At 43.6% G+C, this 20,025-nt stretch overlaps 1 protein-coding gene across 2 annotated transcripts in view; it reads left to right on the forward strand.

The window, feature by feature from the left end:
• Positions 1–1,700: 1,700 nt before the first annotated feature.
• Positions 1,701–20,025, forward strand: part of DOCK10 (dedicator of cytokinesis 10) — a 280,915-nt gene continuing 262,590 nt past the window's right edge. The window contains exon 1 of one of the 2 annotated variants that reach the window (XM_027119931.1): positions 1,701–2,052. In XM_027119931.1, coding sequence (XP_026975732.1) covers positions 1,930–2,052 — 123 coding nt within the window. In that variant the 5' untranslated portion in view covers positions 1,701–1,929. The remainder of the gene's footprint in view (positions 2,053–20,025) is intronic. The other variant, XM_027119928.1, reaches the window with a different exon arrangement.

A 20,025-nucleotide genomic window follows, 5' to 3' on the forward strand; every position in this document is an offset into this window, starting at 1 on the left:
AATTTTCAGGTACGCCAGCCTTCCCTTCCAGCACACCTTTCTGTCTGTCTCTACCTCAGGCACTCAGCTCTCAGACTGCACCAGCCCATTGAACCCTTGGGAGAGTCATCCGCAAATCAACATTAGCGAGCAACTCCTGTGTTCTGAAACCATGGAGAAAGACTAGATACCTCTTCTTGGGAAGCTCAAGTTCTTTCAAAAGTGCTTAATGAACTCTCTCAAGAAAGTATGCATTTGAAAGCATCACCACAAGGCACACCTGTTAGAGGAGGGTGTGGCTGGAGGGAGATACTCCCATAGAGATCTTGTGTGTCACCACAAGGCAACCACCTACTTTGCTTACCCTTAAAGGTGACCTTGGTCACATAATGGGTACCAGTGTGAAAGCATATGACGCAAGACACAGTAGTTTGCTATGAAGGGTATAGTGGAGCCGACCAGTGTTTCATATGGCACGTCCCAAATCTTCCAGAGCCTCTGTCCGTCACGATTTCTAACTAGAATGTGCTGAAATGATGCCACACCAGTACCTCTGGCTAACTGAATCCCAGACATCAGAGAGCTGACTCAAGTGCATCTATCAGCCACTTAAGAGTTCTTTATACCCAAATGCAACCTTGTGTTAAAACTATATATTGGCTTGGGAAAAACGTCAGGGTCACAGATTTATAAAAAGCTGTTAAGAAAAACCTAGAATACTTGGAGTGGCTGCCCTGAATCTCTTCAGCCTGGTATCCTAGGGGCGGGGGCTGCTCTTCCCGACTCCCAGCCCCACATGGAGTTGGAGAACCACCCTGGGGTGTGACTCAGGATGAGAATTCTCAGAAGACTTTCATCAGAGAGCTAGGGACAATGTGCAGGCCAGATGCATGTGTGGCAAGAGTGGGAGAAGAAAAACAACACAAATATAAGTCCACCCGCATACCTGACCCACACCACCTGGGAAGGCCACCGTCAGTTCTAGCCAGTTCACCCTATGTGCTACTCCCCAGCTTCTTACCTCACATTAATTACCCTGATTTATTGGTTTCTAGCTTGTATTATCTGAAACTCCCTTGTTCACGTACTTGTATTCTTTTATTAACTTGGTTATCTGCTGCCTCCTACCCCAAGCTCAAAACCCTCATCAGCCCCTCACAGCCTTAAGGTGGGGCTGGTAGGTTCCCCCTCTTAGCCCAGTTTCCAGAACAACGTGCACTGGCACATAGTAGGCGTTTCATGAATACTGGTTGAGGCATCTGTGAACTTGCAAGCTTATTCCAAGGCCCTGAGTGAGGACTTTGGGCAAAGGAGACTTTGAAAGCCTGGCTCGGGAGATGCTGCGGAGATCCCAGCCACCAGACCGTTTATAAGCCTCTGATCCGATTCCAAGGCTGGAAGGGCGAACTGAGCTCTGCCCGCGCCCTCTCGCCAGCCCCGGAAAGTCGGGGCGAAACCAGCGAACGCGGCCAGAGCTCCAGCGCCGCAAGGAGCCTCCAAATGGGCTCGAGGGCGGTGGGCAGGCCCCGCCCGGAGCCCCGCGGCCGCCGCCGCCCCGCGCCCCTCCCCCGCCACACGCCGGTCCTGGGGGCTGCGGGCACAGTCGCGGGTGGCCGGCTGAGGCCGGGGGTTGGCGCGGGCTGGAGCCGCCCCACGCGCGTCCCGCGGTCCCCACTCCAGAGGCGCAACAGCCGGGTCGGGGCCGCCTGCCGAGTTGGCCGCGCGCGCCCGCAGGAGCGCAGAGTTTGGAAAGTCGTCGCGAGGCTTCGGCGGAGCGCAGGGGGTGGGGGGTGTCAGAGAGAAAAACCCGCCTCTTGCGAGTAGAGCGAGGAAGGCGCGGGGGGGGGGCGCGGGGGGAGGCTCCGAGTTCCGCTTCCTGAACGGCGGTGGGTAGAGGAGGTCGGCGCCGGCGAGGGCGGCGGGACGCGCGCTCCGGGCCCGCGACGGGCGATGGCCAGCGAGCGGACCCGCAGGTTCACCCGGAGCCTGCTGCGACCCGGGCAGGCGGCCGAACTCCGGCACAGCGCCGCGTCCGCCGCCGCGGTGGCTGTCAGCAGCCGGCAGCAGCAGCGGGTGAGTGCAGCGCGTCCTCCGCGCCTCCCCGTGCGCCCCGGGCTGCTGGGGGCCCGAGCCCGGCCTCCCGGAGCCCTCGGCGCCCGGTTCCCTGCCGCCCCCCGGCTCCCCCGCCCCCGCACGGCCTCCCCCGCCGCCTCGCCCGGGGCCGCCAGCGCCACCTCTGCGAGGCAGCGGCACCAACGCGTGAGGACCGGGGGCACGTTTGGGGACCGGGGACGCTCAGAGGATCAGCCGCGCGGGCAGCAGAAGCGCAGCGTGGGAGAGGATGTGCCTGGGTTTGGGGGTGTGAGGAGGTGACGGGAACGCATCGCGAGCCCCGTGGGCGTTAGGTTGTGGGGTGCCAGAGACCCGAGGGGTGGATAGTCTACGGAGCGGAACCCCTCGGTCCTCGGGTCTCCGCGCCCCCTTCACCCCTGGCGACTAGGGCGCAGGAGAAGAGGGTGTGATCCGAGGTCCTCGCCCGGGCTAAAGCTGGGAACCTCACCTGAACGCTCTCGCGGAAATAAATGCCCTTCTCACCCCCCTCCCTCCACGGGGTAAAAACCCACAAACCGCTTTATAGGAGTCCAGAAAGGGCTGAGGGAACTAGACTGGAGGAGACGTGGGTCGTTAAGTATCCAGTGGTTCCTGGTATTTTTCTAAGATGTTCGCAGGGTTCTCCCGCCAACTTTACTGGTTACTTCCTTATTGAGACGCCTTCTAAGAGAGCCGGGTGATTTCCGCGGGAAATCCCTGGGGCAGCAGCCAGGCGTTCTCATCTGATGCCCAAATCATATCCATACCTCCCCAGATGTTCGTAAGTTCCAGTAGGTGTCACACTCCGGGTTGGAAGTGTCAGGAGGAAGAAAAATGAACTCTTGTGGGAAAGGGAAGCGAGTGGGAACAGACTTAAAGCAAGACTTGGGTTCAGCAGCGACACTCTTGGCCTGCCTTTGCTGGACCGGAATCCCACGTTGTGGGTTTCATTTTACTTTTTGCCAGGAAACATCATTAGGAATTAAACGGCTTCTTTTAAGAGTGTCAAAGAAAGTGTTACTCTTGCAAGTCACCCATCAGGAGGGAGCCAAGAGCTGCCCAGAGCCAGTTCCCACAGCCAGGACTTTTCTCTAAAGCCAGAGGTTGGAAAGTTGAACAGAACGGAAGCTAATTGCCTGGCAGAGGAAAGAGGCATCAGATGCCCAAGAGGGTGAGGGTGATTGGAGTGTGAAATGAGTCAGGAGTCAGTGGCCAGGGTGCCTTCTCTTTCACTTACCACTGGCTGCAGTCTGCAGGCACCCAGAGGGGATTTAACTGTTAGCAGACCCTGTGCCAGGGGCTGCCCTGGTCCTGATATCAGCATGCACATTTTCAAGGCAGGAAGGATAATCGGTCAAAAAGAACATTTGAAAGAAAGGTTCAGCTAGAGTAAAAATAGAGATAGTAAAATCCTCAGGCATGCATAGAACGTAATTTTCACTTTGGAATGATTATTCAGGATGGTGGCTTTGTCATTGTCTGCCATTTGCTTTAAGAGAACTTTATTTTGCAGTTGATTCATTTTACCAAATCTCAGTAATGATCTGGTAGACAAGTGCACAGAAATAAGTAGCATTCAATTGGAATAAACAGCCCTAAATGTTGTTTTTGATTTTTGTTTTATTTTTAACGGGGTTCTCCTAGAGTTTTTGGAGCACTCGACTTTTCTCTAAAGAATATGTATCCTGGATACCTTTGTACGCAGACATACACATTACTTTCTCCAAATTGATGTCAGATTTGAAATCCTAGGGTATCTTGTCAAAATGAATAAGCCCAGTGTCTTAAAAAGAGTTGGGGGAAGGAGTGATTCGCTGGGAAAGGTGTCCCTGCCCCCCTCCCCTCACTTCAGCACCGTGGCCAACACCCTGGAGCCAGCTCTTGCCAAGACATATCAAAGGATCTTACCCATCTAGTCAGGCAGCTTGGGCAGCAATTCTGGCAGCACGGACTTATGTGCCTGGCATCCATCCCATCAGTTAACTCTTAAAGGGAAGCTGGAAAGTGAGGCATTCTCTGAGTTGGCACCCAAACGCAGTGGGATTCTGTGGGGCAGAGCATCCCTTTTGAACCTAAAACCTTGTAATGGGACTGTGCAGTGAAGATGAAGCTTAGCTTACATTGATCCACTGCCTTAAGACTCTTTGTGTTTGTTGCTTCAAGTCCTCAAATCCTGGTTGTCAAGGGAGAAAATGAATAGTCTGGGGGAAGAAGATAATGGGTAGCCCACTTCAATACAGGAAGTGGAATAGTGTGTATTGGAGCAAGCTGTCATCTACTGAAAAAATATTTGAGACACACTAGAAAGTCTTGCTGAGAAAACCTGTCTCACTGCTGGATTCATACAGTACCCTTTCTGAAATCTCTCTTTTGGGGACCGAAAATATAAATACAAAAAATATATAAACATATATACATACATATATATCATACAAACATACACATAATAGGACAGGAAATCTTCAAAAATGTGTTTGGATTATGGAGATCAGAGAACGAAGGGATGCTGAGTGAGGGCATTTACTGGGGGGCCTACTTTCAGGGCAGTTGCTGAGGAAAGTAGAGGTGGATTCCACAGCAATCTTGATTTTAGTTTTAACCCAAGGCACTGTAGTAGCTCATATGCAGGCAGACTCCTAGTGAGGACCCGCCTTAGTCTACATTCCTCTTAAGAATAATAATGAAAAATTATCTGCACTCCCAAATTCATTGGAGCATTCTACACAATAGCCAAGATATCCCATTACAATGGATATATAATATTCCATTGGGGGTGTGTGTGTGTGTATACACACACACATATTATTTAACCTTAAAAAAGAGGGAAATAGAAGGAAATCCTGCCATTTGTGTACATTATATTAAGTGAAATAAGTCAGACACAGAAAGACGAATACTACATGAACTCACGTATGTGTAGAATCTAAAACGGTAAAACTCATAGATGCAGAGAGTAGAACAGTGGTTGCTGGAGTGGGGAGGGGAGCAGAAGGGGAAATGAGGAGATGGTCATCAAAGGGTACAGATTGGTCACCTCTGCACGATGAATGAGTCCTGGAGCTCCAATGTACAACGTGGTGACAATAGTTGAAAATACTGTATTGTACACTTGAAATTTGCTAAGACGATAGATCTTTAAATCTTCCCAACACACACACACACACACACACACACACACACAATGGTAACTAGGTAGAAGTGATGGATAAGTCATTTAACTTGATCATGGTGATCTTCCCACGATACATCAAAACATCAAAGTGTACTCCTTAAGTATATACAGTTTTTATATGTCAAAGGTCTCTCAATGAAGTTGTTGGAAAAAAAAAAAGAAAAAAAGAGTGAGAACAATAAAGAAAAATTATGAGCAAAAGCCATAGATTTTGAAAACAGAAATATATCCTCCTTAGTTATCCTAAAACTTTTTCATCGAAAACAAATGAATCACAACTCATGCCAAGGCCAATCTCAGGATCAAGCACAGCTTAAGTATTTCCTGACCGCCCCCCTTTCATAGTAGTGCCACAAAGCAAACTTGTGTATCGCAGAATCGCAGTTCAAAAATGATTAGGAACATTTCTCTCATGTCAGGGCTTGAGTGTTTTATTTTTTTTTGGTTGAATATACTACTGTCTTGGCCACAAAGTTGTAATGCCACTAATTAGAGATTCTTTTTTGCTAAGAAGCTCTTCTTTCAAAAATGTGTGAAGTGCATTTGTACTTTCACATGAATTAGTTCATCTAAATAGCTTTCTACAGTTGATTAAGCTATAAACATAGGATTGGTGCTTTTTTCCGCATATATATTATATTTGTTTGAGAGATACGGACTTTTATTTCTGGAACATGATTGGGTGGGTCACAGGAATGGAAGACTGAGTAACAGAGAGGCTAAGAACTAACTAGGATCAGATGATGGGAAGGAAACACAGAGGCAGGTGGAGGTTTGCCAAACACCAACTAATCATTTGGTCAATTTTTGCCTAATGCCTTTTATGTGTTTCCTAGATGAGAACATACCACTTTATTTACATGTATTCTTTAGGACATTTACTCTGCTGTTACACAAAAATAGCTCTGCAACTTATGTTTGGATTGTATCCAAATTTATTAATTTCTTTTAAAAAGGAAACATCCTGCTAAAAGCAACTGTACTTAATCAGTGTGTTTTCTCCCTCCCCACCCAGAAAGGCTAAGAGAGGAGAGTATTGATTCAGTATTCCCCCAAATTCCATATCCTTGCTTTGATTTGGTATTTCCTAACTACCTCTGCTCCCCAGTGGTACTCCTTTTAATATTTTAGGCAGCTTTGAATAAGCAGAACCTTTGACCGACTGAAGATTTCTGGTTGAGAAGCTATGAATATGGAAACATGTTTACAGGGGCAGGAGGAATTCTTAGAAGGAAGACTTTCCTTCCCTCTGAACTTTGTGATATTTAATAGTTGAGAGTAAGAGGGTTTTAAGAAATTGAGTGGGAGGTACTAGAATTTCCAAAAACTCCTATGCCTGGAGTAAGAGTCGGTGAAATGATGTGGGAAGTGATATTGAAGAAAAATGAAACACTTGTTTTGCTGTCAGTGTCTAGAATGAAAGCAGTATGCAAAGCAGAGGACTGTTAGTTTGGCATTCCCAGCACCGTCTTGTTCTGTTCCAGTTTTTTTGGACAGGGTTCTTCATAACAAGGGTGTTTACATTTTAGCAGAAATCACAGGCTTTAGCACAAATCCCAATCCCACGTTTATGTTTTCAAATGAGGAAAGTCCCTAGCCCGGTGAAGAACTCAACACAAACTTAGTTTACAAGATCAAGGTTGAATGTTATTATTGACTGTATCAACTCATGTTTTTGACTTCTCAAGGGCATTGCAGAGGTAACTTTAAAAATATATGGTAACAACGGTGGGCTCTAGAGAACTTTTACATGGGTCAAAAAGTGAAAGAATGAATAAACATTTTCGTCTGTCTCTTTCTTTACAACCTTTTTCTCTAAGGCCTAGCATAAAAAAAGAGAGCAGTAATAGTTGTTATATAATAAACCATTTGCTGAGAACCTACAAAGTGCCTGACACAGCATTGTTTTGTTTAATTCTCAGAGCAATCCTATGAGGAAGTCATTATAGTTACAGATTACAGAGGAGGCCACTGAGACTCATAGGGTTAATACCTTGCTCTGAGTCAAGTAACTGACATGGGACCTCTTTTGCATCCTGAGTAGCAACCAGTTTTGTAGCTGCTTCCAATGGCATCTCTAAGTGGGCAGACACAAGGATTTTACTTTGGTTAATGTTGCCTTTTGATGGGTAGCTCTACCTAAGGAAGAAGAACTCTGTCCTTCCTACTGGCATTTCAGAGTACCCGTGAGGGGTCGCTTCAGTTTTCCTCTGAGGTTAGAAGCCACAGGAGAGGCTGTTCCAGTTACCCATGTTAATAATAGATCTTCCCAAGGCAACCGGAGCTCAGTGGTTAAGTCCTTAAAACATGAACTTACTTAGCTAACCCCATGCCATCTATCTGGCAAAGCCATAAGTGAATTGTGAAAGAGGGCGGAGTTCATTCTTCTCAAGTCCACTTCTCTCCCAGGACTGGCTGCTTCTCCATTCTCAGTCACTTCACCCACTCCAAGCAAGGGCCTGAAATTTTCCAATGTGTCATGTGTCCTTGACGATGCACACTTCCATGTGACTGGGTTGTGTTGAGATTCTTTTCTCACACACTATCTTATTCAAAGGAGTGATTCCAAGTGTCTTACAAAGATGCATGTAACATAGCAGCAACGAAAAATATAGTGAGGAGGTAAAAAGCAATATTAGCAACAACAAAAAGCAGTGTTAGGAAAGGTAGATGTAGTCAGGAGTAGGTCAATGGAGTACGATCGTATACAAAACGCCTAACCATTAAGTCCTGTAGTCTGGCTAAGGGTGCATCCTAGAGAACCAAGTCAAAGAGGAAAACATGATCAGCCGTGAGGTTAAGAGAGCCATAAGATAAAAGAAGATCATTTGCTCTAGACATGGTCAGCTTTAAACTTGTACTGAGACTCCAAAGACAAGGTAGTCTTTCTTCTGTAATTTTTCGCAAAGGGCAGCATGATGCAGTGATAGACCCTTATTCCTTAGAATGTGGTCCATGGGCCAGCATTGGCATCACCTGGTCACTAGAAATGCAGAATCCCTGGCTCTATACCTGACCTCCTGGATCAGAATGTGAATATTAATAAGATCCTCTGATGATTTGTAAGCACGTTGAAACGTGAGAAACACATACACACTGACACACAAAGCTACAATTTTAGCCGTAGTTTTGCACTGTATTGTCAGGTAAAGGCAATTGTGTGAGGGTCTAGTACACCATGGTTTATTCTGCAACTCTTTGAAAGAGTCTCTTGAGACAAAGATAAAGTTTAGACCGCCTAAGGATAAAAATGAGATTTGTTCATTGCTAAGTGACTTTAGGGAAGTCCGTTGCTTATTTGCTTTGTGTTTTCTCCTCCATCTAGCACCTTAATTGTAGAGTGAACTTAAGTTAAGCTTCTAGGTTAAGGAAAAAATTCTGTAACGTACATGACATAGTTGCAATGTGAATCTGCAGAAGTTCTCACCCTGGTTATAACCCTAAAGATGGGTTCCAGGATGAGGCCAGTGTCACCCACTTACCAGAGAATTTGAAAGCAGAATCACTCCAACTCAGGTAGGACATGCAATGATGATTACTTATTGCTTTAGAAGATTTATGTTGCCATCATATTGAAACCCTTAGTTATTTGAAAATAATTGGTTATATCAGAATATCTGATTGCTAGAATCAGAAAATGATGAACCTTTTTTCTTTCAGTCATTGACTCTCAGAAAAAAATGGTTTTTCTTGTTCTCATTTGAATGTCCTAAGGATGGGATTCCATGGAGTTAAAGACCTTGGTTTTTCCACATGTTGTAATTAATGTGGTCCAGGACCCCTTTGATTGGCTGTCCTTTACCACCATCTGGGGACACTCTTTCCTCTCGACGGCTGTCCAAGTTGAAGTTCCCTCATGCAGTTTGAACCATTTGGCCAGTTTGGGAGTTGGTGTAGTAAATATCAGATCCCGTGAGACTGGAGACCAGAATTCCAGCCCTGGCTCTGTGACTCTTTGCTGAGTCACTTCCCTTTCTGGAGTCTCAGTTTCTTGATCTGTGAAATTAAGACATTAGATGATTGGATCCTTACATTTGCCCTCTCTCTGCCTTGGAGTCCTCACGGCTTCTCCTCCTTGCCCCTCAGGTTCTCAGATGTCATCTGCTGAGGAAGGTCATCTTGGATTCCCAACTGCAAGCGGTTTGCCCAGCCTCCCTCTGCTACAGACATCTCTGACCCATTACTGTTCTTCACTTTCCTCATAGCTCTTACCACTATCTAAAGAGATCTTTCTACTTATTTAATTTCTTATTTCTCTTTTCCAGGCTTTCTGCCTTCAAATATAAATGCCATTGAGAGAAGGGAACTTGTCAGTTTCACTACTTTTATGCTGTATTGACTATATGAAAATAAGGGGCGGGGGTCTCCCTTCCCACTGCAAATGAGTGCTTAAGGAACGTCGGGAGAGTGGGCTGGGTGTATATCAGTGAGAGACTGTAGTGGAGTTATGACTTCAAAATGTCAGGGTTGTCAGTATCTGCTTATGCTATTCCTTGAGCCATCTTCTTCACGGTCTAGTTGGTAAGTGGCAGAAATGCAATTAAATAGAAAGATATTGAGCACATCCTGTGTGCCCGGTACTTGACTCGTACAGTCTCTTTTAATCCTCATGACAACCGTATGGGGAAGGATTTCTATTCCTATTTTATAGACGAGGAAGGAGATGCTTGGAGATCAGGAACTTGCCCCAGATGAAATGGCTGGTAATTGATGCATCCAGGAGTCACATGCAGGCAGTCTGACTCTGGAGTCTGTGTTGCCCACGATTAGTCTGTTCTGAAGACAGGTCCACCAGGCAGACAGGCAGATCTCATTAAACATGCAGTTAGCATCCGTGTGAGAGAGCAAAGAGAGGAAAGGAAATCTCAGAGTACCAGCCGTAGGAAGAGGTTTTTAAAAAGAGTTTCTCAACAAGAGAAGAGCTGCGGTTACTTTTGCTCTGCTGAACAATTTTTCATTTATGACATCTCAGCAGAGTGGGATACTGGGAGTGACACCAACTTTGGACACTCTGTCAGTGTGATTCTTTCCCAAGGACAGGACTGGCATGGAGTGTGTTAAACCATGCAAACAATGGCTCCTTCATCTCTTGAAAGGGGCATCATTTGATTCTTCTCCTTCTGTAGAAATACATTTCTGGCACGATATGCATGGCGTAGTTGCAGTTGCAGCATTACATCTGTTACATTGTCTTTTGTAGTCTTGATTTGAATGTTCGTGTTTACAAAGGAGAGGGTTTTTTCCCACTGAAGTGAGATTTGTTTGCCTCTTATCATTCACAGCAGTGTCAGTGGGCTGGAAAGAAATGCTTGTGTTCGCTGGACTTGACATGTTGACGTACATTAAATGATGTAGAAATAACAAAATTTAATGAATGTGACCGAGTTAGTGGCTATAGAGCAAAACACTTGCCTTTGAAAACGTTAATATTTGTAACTGGATTGCAGTGGAAGTGTCTGCCTCTGAGAATAGCAGAGTTAATGGACCCGAATCATCAAAAGTTCCTTTCATTGTGCTGCTAAATGTGAAAGTAGTCAGTTTTCCTAATTCAGTTTCAACACAACCCCCTCCCCTGACACGTAGAATTGGGGAAGCGAGGCAGCTCTCTACGTTAAACACCAAAATGGCAGAGTTTAACGATAGGATGTGGAGGAGGGTCTATTGAAAAGGACGGCACCATTTATGATGACCACAGTGAGCTTTTCTTCATACAATTATTTTGGTAATTACCAATCTAAATGACTAATTAAGGCTGTCAAAATGACCAGTGACTTTGGGGCTTTCAAAACACACATTCTATAAACAGAACACAGGCCTGAGCATCTGACTTGGCAAACAAGCAAACAAAAAAACTTAACAAAATTCACTATTCAATTAAATATGATAATTAAGTTATTTTCAAACACGGATTGTTTATTTGATTAGCTCTTAAAAGTCCCTTTGTCACACTCTTCAGAAGGAGAAAATGGGAATTAACTACAGCTGAGTAACCTTCACAAAAATGAAAGTGACGTCAGAGCTCAGTAACTTTTGTTTTTTGTTTGTTTGTTTGTTTGTTTTTTGCGGTATGCGGGCCTCTCCCGTTGTGGAGCACAGGCTCCGGACGCGCAGGCTCAGCAGCCATGGCTCACGGGCCCAGCCGCGGGGCATGTGGGATCTTCCCGGACCGGGGCACGAACCCATGTCCCCTGCATCGGCAGGCGGACTGTCAACCACTGCGCCACCAGGGAAGCCCTCAGTAACTTTTTTGGAGAAGAAAATTCAAATCTGGAGAACTCATATTGAAAGTCATTTACTTTCATGTTTTTTACATTATTTATTTTAAAATCAGACATTTATTCAAAAGAGGATTTTATTTTCCAACGAAAAGTGTTCCAGTTTACTTTAAAGCCTGTATATCTACAATAGCTATAAAAGTTCCCTGTGTAACTGCCAGTAATAAAATTTATTGGCATACCAATATGCACATATAAGATTCTTTCAGGACCTTTCTGAGTGCTAACAGGGAAGGTTCATTTATTAACTTCCATTTTTCAAAGTCAAAAGCCATTATGTGGTTGCTATTCAATCAATTTGAAAAATGTATCTTTTTATCATTAGGAAGCAATGGTTTCCAGGCTCTGTAACCTTGGCTATGTCTTTAAGCTTCTTCGGGTTTTAGTTTCCTTGTCTTTAAAACAATAAGGTTGGACAGTAAAACCTTTAAATGTGCCTTAGTTCTAAAAATCTAGGGAGTTATTATTCTTAAGAGGTTTTCATAGATGGTTCAATTTTTTTCATTTTAATAACACCATTATTGATTAAATAGCTGGTTTTAGCAATAGGTAGAATGGTTCCAAATGATCTACAACCAAATTTGTATTTCAGAGATGAAAATGGTAGCACAAAGTGGTTATTTGAGGATGTAATGAAGGGAATAGCATTTATACACCCAAAGAACAGGGCTAGAGGCATCAGAATTGGCAGAAGGACAGCCAGCAGTGACTGCTGGTGGGCAAGACAGGTCCCTCCGACGTGGTGGAGGCTCAGAGGCAAGCTTGTAACCTCATTTCCCACTTTCTATTCCTGCAGAGAACTGTAGGCTCCATCTGCTTTTAAGACCACGAGCTCTCCGGTTCCCATGCCCAGTCTTTGTAATTGCAGCTCTCTGGCTTAATGTCTGTGCCAGGCTCCTCTTAGCGCCCACATGACTAGGGTATAGACCAGGGTGGGGGGAGTTTGAACCATCCTCCACGCTCCACACCTCTTCCCTGCCATCGAAAAGCAGTAAGAAACTCTTTCTTTTTCAAGTTCTGTCTCTGTCACCTCCTTCTCACACCTGAGAAAGGTAGTATGATCTTTCCTTGTGATCTGTCTGGTGTGATTTCCGAGCTGTTGAAAAGACAGCAAAATCTTCCTTCCCAGATCATTCTCCTAGCAGCCTGTTCCCTAACAAGGTCCAGCATATTTCATTCAGCAGTTAGAAGTCAACCTTAAAGATACAAGATGAACATTGACTTGAATTCACACCAAAGTATAAATCCATTCCCCAGCAGGTGTACCTTGGAAATCGCCTTTATAATAAATGGGCGTAAGAATGGGAGGCTTGTACCAGAAATAACGTTTCATCTTTTACTGGTAACTAGTCCGATCTCTGGCATGTAAATGCGTGACACGTGTCCCTGTTGCCTCCCCTGGAAATGTAGAATGAAGTGTGGTTTTGCCCTCACATTTCCAAAACCCTGAGAAACCTTCTGGATAAGCACTGTGGTTATTGTTTCCATATTTCCAGGACAGCAAGGTGGCATACAGCAGTATTTACTAAATGCTTGTTAAATGTAAGAAAGAAGGTCACCCTTGGAGACGACAGAAGTACATGTTAGGCGTGTGAAAGGGAATCTAAGTGCCTGGTTTGCAGTAAAGAAATTCTCAGGTATGTTTCAGAAGAAATACTTTGGTGAACATCTGACTTGGCAAACAAGCGAACAAAAAAACTTCACAAAATTTACTATTCAATGAAATATGATAATTAAGTACAAGCATATGGAATGTGCTCAGTTGTCACAAATTGAAGTATCCTGAATGGAATTGAATTCAAGATTCCCAACAAAAGCTATTTAAAGATAAAAAAAAATTAAAATGTTAATCGGCATGAACGGTTGCTCTTGGATAAATAAGACTCAGCCCAGCAGGTGTTAGTGTTGTTCTAACACCAGCTCCTCCCCTTGTGGGCGCCTCAGTGGCACACACAGACTTCACTGTTCGGCCAGGGGTGTCATTGTTATTCCCTCAGACGCTGTTAGCAGTCACAAGGCTGGGACAGAATAAAACTCTGGGCGGGCTGCAGAAAATGATGGATTCAAATGCAGGAAGTGTGGGCGACAGAGTTTGGACAGCAGTCGGTCCCCAGTCCCATGATGGAGAGAGGTTTATGTTTTCAAGAAAACACTTCATAAATCACCAGAGCTGTATGAGGTTATCAGTGAATGTGAGAGTGCTATTTGAGTTCTTAAAAACTCTGCTGCTTTTCTTTAGGTCAAGGAGCTTTCCTGACACTGTTTCAGAGGGTTGTAATAACTGTGCTCTGTGTTCTCTTTTTAATTCCAATTTTCATCTAATAGTCTCTTTTTACAGCTGTACTTTGAAAACCTTTATTAAATTGATAACTCAACATATAGATAATAATGGAAAAACAAAAGCAGTGATCACCCATAATCTCACCACCCACTGGTAACAGCTTTTGGTGTGCTTATTTTAAACATTTGTCTGTTCACAAAAATATCCTTTGACACACGTTTAAGCTAATAGTGAATATTTAAATTTTTCATGGGTGTTCAGTGATTCAAGCTCAATTTTGTCCTGAGAATTCTTTCTTCTGGTGCTTACGGATACCAACTCCGCGTGAAATGTATGTTGGGAATGAGAAAAGAGAAATTGTGCTGCATTTCCTGGTGTCCTACCATCATAAACATTTAGACCTAGAGGAAAAAGTCTAAAATAGATCAGGAAGTTGAGTCACAGGGAGGTTGAAGTGGATATGGTCAGGGTGACAGAGCAAGGTTGATGAGCTCAGACCCAGTGCCTTTCCTCCCTCAGCCCAGGGCACCGTGAGCAGCCCGAAGTATAATTTAATGTCGTAAAAGGAAAGTCTAGAATTTTACTCAGATTTCTATGGGGCTTTCCATAGAAAAGTGAAATAAGCAAAAATAAAAGCAAAATTGAAAAATAAGCAAAAATAAGCAAAAGTGAAATAAGCAAAAATAAAAGCAAAAGTGAAAAATAAGCAAAAATAAGCAAAAGTGAATAAGCCTTAAAGCCAATAGAACACCGCTTTCAAAGGAGTTTAAACAGTGAACACACACTTAACCCGTGCGTGCACACGTGGCTTACTTCCTGAACACGTGAGGGGGGTGTTACCTGTTGCTGCTGAGACTCTGTGACCTGTGTTTAGCAGCAGGTTGGAGTTGTGGGTCTCTGATTTGTGAGCGCACGGAAGGGTGCGGTTGTGCCCTTGGGCTTCCTGTAAGCTGACACTGATGCCTTTTGCTGCCACCTTGAGTGATCTGAATGGTGACGCGTGATCTCTCAGGGCCCAAAGAAATGATCAGAACTTGACCGAGTCTGGGCTTCTGTGACTTTGTGGAGACACCAGCCCTGTCACTAGATTTCTATTGCTGCCATAACAAAATTACTACAAATGTGTGGCTTAAATAACACAGATATATTATCTTCCCATAAGGTAGGTAGGAAGTCCACAGCAGTCTCCCCAGGCTAAAATCAAGGTGTCAAGAGGGCTGAGTACTTTTCCGCAGACTGGAGGGGAAAATGTGTTTCCTGCTCGTGCGGGTTGTTGGCAGAACTTCTTGTGATGGTAGGGTCAAGGTACCTGTTTTCTTGCTGGATGAAAACTGAAGGCCATTTCCAACTTCTAGACACCAACAGCTTCCTTGGCCATGGCCCCTTCCTCCATCTTCAAAGCCAGCAATGGTGGATCGAGTCCTGGATGTATCACATCTCTCTGACTCATTCTTCTGTTTTCCTCTTTTGCTGTTAAGGACTCATGTGATTATGTTGAGCCCTCTGGGTAATGCAGGATACTCTCCCCATTTCAATATCCTTAACCTTAATCACATTTGCAAAGTCCCCCTTTCCAGGAAAGTTAGCATACTCCCAGGTTCTGGGGATCAGAGGGTGGACATCTTTGGGGATCTTATCACACATGCATTTAGAAGGATTATTAAAAGGACAAATTCTTCCCCAAGTACCCCTGAATTCCCTCTGTTGGAGGTCAGGTTAGGGCCTAGTCTCTGACCAGGCCTCATTATTTTATGTGAGAGTAACTCTGATCCATGGTAGATCTCAACCCTACCAGACCCTGAACTTCCTTCTCCATGTTGTCTTTAGTTTCATGTACTGAGGACCCTGGTGGGCAGGACCAAATATTCTGTGCAGCAGTTCCAGACAAGCTGTCTACAACTTTGTGTACATGGACTCAGTAACCATTACTCAAAAACAGAGGCTGAAACTACCTTTTATCATTTTACCTAATGGCTAAAAGAACCCTTTAACACAAGCAGTCTTATTCGAAATGGCATCTTTGATTCATTAATAAACAGAGACTCGGTACATTTTGGGGCACAGAAGACTGGATCAAGAATTACTCAATATATTTTCAGATCATGGAATACCTCTAGGGGAAGTGGACCACTTCATGTTGGAATTCACCAGGGATCTAGCCTTAGATCTTCTTTTCTCTGTCTCTCCCCAAAAAACCTCCCTCCTTGGTTCATCCTCCCACAGATTCAGCAACGCACTTATGCACTGATGTTTCCAACTCTGTCTCTACTTCGTGCTCTGTATCTGAGCCCTGCCTATTGATGCCTGTAGTTTGGAGTCCCCTAGTGACTTCAAACTCAACAGAATCCATATCTAATACAATTTTTCTTGCATCATAAATCTGTTATTCTTGTTACCTGAGTTTTACATCTCAGTTGATCCTTTAATCTCAAACTGAAACCATGCTGAATTCTTTCCATTCCCTGCCACCCTGCAGGGGATCACGCTCCGAGTGTTGACAGCTCTACATCCTAAGTATTTCAAGCATCGCCCTGACCACAGTGATCTAGGTAAATCGCTCGCGATTTCTTCCCCAATGCAATTGCCTTTTGCAATGTCCTTGAGGTTTTTCTCCAGAACTACTTCCTGTCTTTGTTCTCCCCACCCAGTCATCCACCTTCCACACTTCATCTGCCTTATCTTGTGAGCACAGACTTCTGATCATGATATGTTTCTTCCCGAGTGCCGTTCATGCGCTTGATGACTGCCCCGGTGGATTGAATCTCACCTGGTTCCAAACTTGCCTTTCCAGCCTCACTTTCCATTAGGTTCTTTCCTCACTATGCACTATAGCCACTTAAGGTTCTGGGCGTTTCCTACGGATGCTGTGCGCTTTTATGCCACCGGCTGCTCTTTTTTCTCTTCTTGTTCAGCTCCTACTTGCCTTTCAAGACCCAGCCCTTCACCTGTTACCCTTCCTAAATCTATAGGCAAACAATCTCTTCCTCTCCTGAGTTTCCATAGCACTTCTTGATATGTGATTTACTTTTCATTGTAATCGTTTACTTATTGTCTCACCTCATCAGACAGTTAGTTTTATCATAATGTAATAAATGACTGGAGAGATGTCTGTGCATATTTACAGTTCTTTTAAATGTTCTAACCACTCCATGTTCTTTTGAAAGGGAAATGTACTGCAAATATTGTCATACAGGAGAAGCAGTAAGGCATTATCTTTCTCTTCCTTACTTAGATGCTTAAATATTACCTAGCTTTGCAAATAATAGCCCAGCATTCAGTCCAATGCTTCTGACAAAAAAATGAAACCGGTTCAGAGATTTTTTAAAAGGACCCATTTTAATTATTGCCTTTCAAGAATGGATGTGGCTGTGAGGAAAAATTGCATTTTAGGTCTGCGATTTCTTTATTTTTCAAAGCGCACCCCCTGTCATTTCTCATTGAACATTTCTAACATTTCTAAATATTTTTTTCTAGTTGCAGTTAGTTACAATAAATTGGACATTAAATGTTTATGAATTATCCAGTTTGCTGGGGAAATACAGACACATTTAATTGCCCCAGTGCTAACACTGAAAATCTTTGATGTGGTAGTTCCAGACCCCAGCCTCCCTTTGCTCCCTTGTCAAAGGCCCAGGGGCCACCTCTGAGCACCTGGTGTGCAACATGCACCTGTGAGGCACGGCCCTGACTGGGTGTTTCCCAGCCCAGAAGGCTCTTTTCTCCCTCACCTGCCTTCTCACATATCAGTTGCTCCAGGGACCCTTCCCTCATCTCCAGCCAAACCCTGGAAGCTTGAGTTGCACTGGGTACCGCCTTCTGTGGCAAATATGGGTTTCCTGGTTATAAACTATGAATGCTTGATATATAAAAAGAATATCTAGAGCATATGTTTATTCCTGAAAGACTACAGATGAAAGTGTTGTTTATGAAACGCTATGAGCAGCACCTTCACGGGCCTCTGTCCGCCTCTCTGCATCCCAAGCTCCTCCTTCCTGCGAAGTAGCCACTAAACAAAATGTCCTCAGTATTCATTCCCCTGCTTCGTTTTTTCCTTTTCCTTTTTTATTTTGAGGAGCTTTCAGATTTATTTTTTTAACATCTTTATTGGAGCATAATTGCTTTACAGTGGTGTGTTAGTTGCTGCTGTATAACAAAGTGAATCAGCTATACCTACAGATACATCCCCATATCCCCTCCCTCTTGCGTCTCCCTCCCACCCTCCCTATCCCACCCCTCTAGGTGGTCACAAAGCACCGAGCTGATCTCCCTGTGCTATGCAGCTGCTACCCACTAGCTATCTATTTTACATTTGGTAGTGTATATATGTCCATGCCTCTCTCTCACTTTGTCACAGCTTACCCTTCCCCCTCCCCGTGTCCTCAAGTCCATTCTCTACGTCTGTGTCTTTATTCCTGTCCTGCTCCTAGGTTCATGAGAACCTTTTTTTTTTTTTTTTTTAGATTCCATATATATGTGTTAGCATACGGTATTTGTTTTTCTCTTTCTGACTTACTTCACTCTGTATGACAGACTCTAGGTCCATCCACCTCACTACAAATAACTCAATTCCGTTTCTTTTTATGGCTGAGTAATATTCCATTATATATATGTGCCACATCTTCTTTATCCATTCATCTGTTGATGGACACTTAGGTTGCTTCCATGTCCTGGCTATTGTAAATAGAGCTGCAATGAACATTGAGGTACATGACTCTTTTTGAATTATGGTTTTCTCAGGGTATATGCTCAGTAGTGGGATTGCTGGGTCGTATGGTAGCTCTATTTTTAGTTTTTTAAGGAACCTCCATACTGTTCTCCATAGTGGCTGTATCAATTTACATTCCCACAGCAGTGCAAGAGGGTTCCCTTTTCTCCACACCCTCTCCAGCATTTATTGTTTGTAGAGTTTTTGGTGATGGTCATTCTGACTGGTGTGAGGTGATAGCTCATTGTAGTTTTGATTTGCATTTCTCTAATGATTAGTGATGTTGAGCATTCTTTCCTGTGTTTGTTGGCAATCTATATATCTTCTTTGGAGAAATGTCTATTTATGTCTTATGCCCATTTTTGGATTGGGTTGTTTGTTTTTTTGATATTGAGCTGCATGAGCTGCTTGTATATTTTGGAGATTAACCCTTTGTCAGTTGCTTCATTTGCAAATATTTTCTCGCATTCTGAGGGTTGTCTTTTTGTCCTGTTTATGGTTTCCTTTGCTGTGCAAAAGCTTTTAAGTTTCATTAGGTCCCATTTGTTTATTTTTGGTTTTATTTTCAGTTCTCTAGGAGGTGGGTCAAAAAGTATCTTGCTGTGATTTATGTCATAAAGTGTTCTGCCTATGTTTTCCTCTAAAGTTTTATAGTTTCTGACCTTACATTTAGGTCTTTAATCTATTTTGAATTTATTTTTGTGTATGGTGTTAGGGAGTGTTCTAATTTCATTCTTTGACATGTAGCTGTCCAGTGTTCCCAGCATCACTTATTGAAGAGGCTGTCTTTTCTCCATTGTATATTGTTGCCTCCTTTATCAAAAATAAGGTGACCATATGTGCATGCTTTTATCTCTGGGCTTTCTATCCTGTTCCATTGATCTAATTTGTTTCTGGTTTTATGTTTATCTTAGTTTAGTATTTAGAGTTTATCATCATTGGTAGATTTGTTTATTGATTTGGTTGCTTTCTTCCGTTTTTTATGTATAGATATATATATTTTTTTCCTTTTTCTCTTACTGTGAGCGTGTATGCCTCTTTGTGCGATTTTGTATGTATAGCTTTGCTTTTACCATTTGTCCTAGGGTTCTGTCTGTCCGTTTTTTTTGTTTTTTAGTATAGTTTTTAGCACTTGTTATCATTGGCAGATTTATTAAAAAGTAAAAACTAGTGGAAAAATCTCGTATACCCTTCTCACTGAGATTCCCCAAATCTTAACATTTTACCACACTTAATATTAATCATTCTCTCTCTCTCTTTCTCCCTCCAGGCTCTTTTTGCCTCTCTGTTCCTCTCTCTGTCTCTTTAACACACACACACATACACACACACGCACACACACACACAATATTGTTTTCCTGAAATGTTTGAGAATAAATGGCATACATGATACCCTTTTACCTCAAAATACTGCTTCAGGAATATTTCTTAAAGCAGTTCTCTTACATACCTATACTAGAATGATCAAAACCAAGAAATTAACATTGATACAATAATAGTATCTAGCCCATACATCTTCTTA

This window comes from Aethalodelphis obliquidens, unplaced genomic scaffold (assembly GCF_003676395.1).
Source record: "Aethalodelphis obliquidens isolate GAN/ISIS:26980383/991018 unplaced genomic scaffold, ASM367639v1 scaffold2, whole genome shotgun sequence".
Lineage (NCBI taxonomy): Eukaryota > Metazoa > Chordata > Mammalia > Artiodactyla > Delphinidae > Aethalodelphis > Aethalodelphis obliquidens.